At 39.0% G+C, this 2500-nt stretch overlaps 1 protein-coding gene across 1 annotated transcript in view; it reads left to right on the top strand.

Annotated features, from left to right (window-relative positions):
- Nucleotides 1-2500, top strand: part of LOC113807937 (salivary peroxidase/catechol oxidase) — an 8001-nt gene that overhangs the window by 607 nt on the left and 4894 nt on the right. The window contains exons 3-9 of the mRNA XM_070141599.1: nucleotides 306-506; nucleotides 732-946; nucleotides 1147-1320; nucleotides 1480-1659; nucleotides 1743-1882; nucleotides 2150-2249; nucleotides 2388-2500. The exon at nucleotides 2388-2500 is cut by the window's right edge and continues 85 nt beyond it. Coding sequence (XP_069997700.1) covers nucleotides 306-506; nucleotides 732-946; nucleotides 1147-1320; nucleotides 1480-1659; nucleotides 1743-1882; nucleotides 2150-2249; nucleotides 2388-2500 — 1123 coding nt within the window. The remainder of the gene's footprint in view (nucleotides 1-305; nucleotides 507-731; nucleotides 947-1146; nucleotides 1321-1479; nucleotides 1660-1742; nucleotides 1883-2149; nucleotides 2250-2387) is intronic.

Here is a 2500-nt window from a genome sequence, read left to right as displayed (position 1 = left end):
AATATAAAATGAATATTGGCGTGAGTGAGATTTAATCGAGTAAGACCTCTTTTGTTTGAGTAATTCGATTTTTGGATAATTCATGACACTTTTTCCCCATAATCAGATGATCATCGATTCTAATAGCATTACAATGTGAAGACTATTGAAACAGTAAAATTAGTGGCGAAAATATTTTGGGATTAAAACGTTTAAATATTTATTCAATGAATAATATGTATTCGATGAGTAATGTCTAAGTAAAAATAGAAAAATTATAAATATCACATTAAAAGTCAAAGCACGAATATTGTTTTTATCGGCAGAGTAAGTATTAGTTACGGACAAATGCGTCTGAGAGAGAAGGAGGTCATAGAAAACGAATTGGTGTCGCAGCAATTGACGATCCCTGCCGGATTCCCTAGCTACGTGCATCAGAACCTCCTCAAGAGTTCTCACCCGAGTTTCGCAGCAGCAGCAAGCTCTGGCTATGTGACAGATCACGCCACTCTCTTCCTCGCTGATCAGTAATGCACGCATTCTTAAATGACATACATTTGTCTTTCTAAGAAGGTTTTGTGACTAATTACATTTCATTTAGAAACATAAGCGATTGATATCTATTGTAAATTCTTGTTCACATAGTTTTTTAGTTATGTTTTCAAAGGTTTTGTCACTGACTGCATTATACATAAAAAACATAATTGATTTATCTCCTATTGCAAAGATGATATATATACCTCTTGTTACAGGCTCCGTCTAGAACAACACGAAGTAGCTTTAAAAATCCTGCTATCAGAACAATTGGCCCAGGACCAGCTTTGCGATCAGGACCTAGCTTTGTCGGCCTGCACTCTTTTCATGTCCTACAGGTCCAATAACGGCATCTGTAACAACTTGGCCAAACCCTTTTGGGGAAGTATTTTAAGGCCCTTCCGTCGTGTTGCTCCACCTCACTACGGTAACGGTGGGTGTCTTGGATTCTTGATATTTGGGCTTTGATATCGCTTCCATGAGTGCTTGCCTTCCACCTTTCCTGAAGGGAAACATGAGAATTTTGGTATGAACTTAGCATATCTTCTTACAATAGTATATCATTCTTAACTTATTGTCACATGTATATTTCACATATATACAAACAATTTGTGTTTTTTTTCACCTCTGCAGGAGTGTTTTCCTTTCCTACAACTAAGGAAGGGCGACCATTTCCCAACGCCCGCCTCGTTAGTTTGAGGGTCAACGATATCCAGCCAAACAGGGAATCTTCTCTCCTCTCCGTCCTTCACATGACCTACGGGGAATTTCTCAACCATGACCTTACCTTCGTGCCTTTGAATATAGGTCATTTGCCTCCTCTATTCGACATTAACCCAAATTAAAATGTGCTACTAACCTACTTGAACTCTTTAACAGGAAGTTATCACACATTCAGTCAGTCGATATGCAAAAAACACAGATGAAAACTATTTCTTCGATACCTTTACCATATTTATTTTCCAGGTCTTGATGGTAAGGCGATTCCTTGTTGTCCTGAGACCCAGGGCAGCGGCAGTGGCGATCCTATCCCCCACCCTGAGTGTGCCCAAATATACATTCCCACAGGGGACACTTTCTACAGTAGATTCAACAAGACGTGCCTGGAGTTTGTCCGCTCGGCACCCGCCTTACGTTGCAAGTTTGGTGAGCCTGTCTTCTATTCTATAGTACGGAAGCTTAGTAGAAAACTTTTGCCCTGTTCATTTGACTTCATTTACTTGGTACAGGACATGAGACCTTTTCAACAGGTCCACGAGAACAGATAAATGAGCAGACAGCACACATCGACGGTTCTCAGATCTACAGCAGTATAAATATAATAGGGAATACCCTGAGAACGAGGACGGATGGTCTGCTTACCACTCAGGTAAATGCGAAAGCTTGTTATTGTCTTATTGCTACCATCACCATGGTTGCTTTTTGAGTTAATATTCTCCTCCCCTATGGTTAGGAAGTTTCATTAATGTGGTGGCAGGATGAAATATGAACATAGGTGATTCTCTCAAAGAATTATATAAGGTAATTAAAATGATGCACAGGAAGCAAGCATTTTTTCTAAGACTTTCATTTAAAAAAATAAATTTATTTGAATAAAAGCAAGTGCTGTGAAAATACATCAGTATGTCATTTGCAGACGATTCATGGTGAAGAATTTCTCCCAGCGAACCTAGATACGTCAAATTATTGCAATAAAGAAGAAAAAGCTGATAAGAGACAGTATTGTTTCATGGCTGGTAGGTCATTCTTTCGTCTCTCCTGATTTAACTTTGGAAAATATATAACTTTCATTTCTTTACAAATTGGTAAGCATTGTCGAGCTTAGTGCCAAAACACTTCATACTAATGATGAAATGATAATATTAACACAACAGGGGACTCGAGAGTGAACAAACATCCTCTGCTTGTTCTGCTCCACACCGTGTGGATGCGTCACCACAACCACATAGCGTCTCGTCTGAAGAACATCAATCCTTCCTGGAATGAT

This window comes from Penaeus vannamei, chromosome 28, assembly GCF_042767895.1.
Source record: "Penaeus vannamei isolate JL-2024 chromosome 28, ASM4276789v1, whole genome shotgun sequence".
Taxonomy (NCBI): Eukaryota; Metazoa; Arthropoda; class Malacostraca; order Decapoda; family Penaeidae; genus Penaeus; species Penaeus vannamei.
This window is presented reverse-complemented; position numbering and strand designations above follow the sequence as displayed.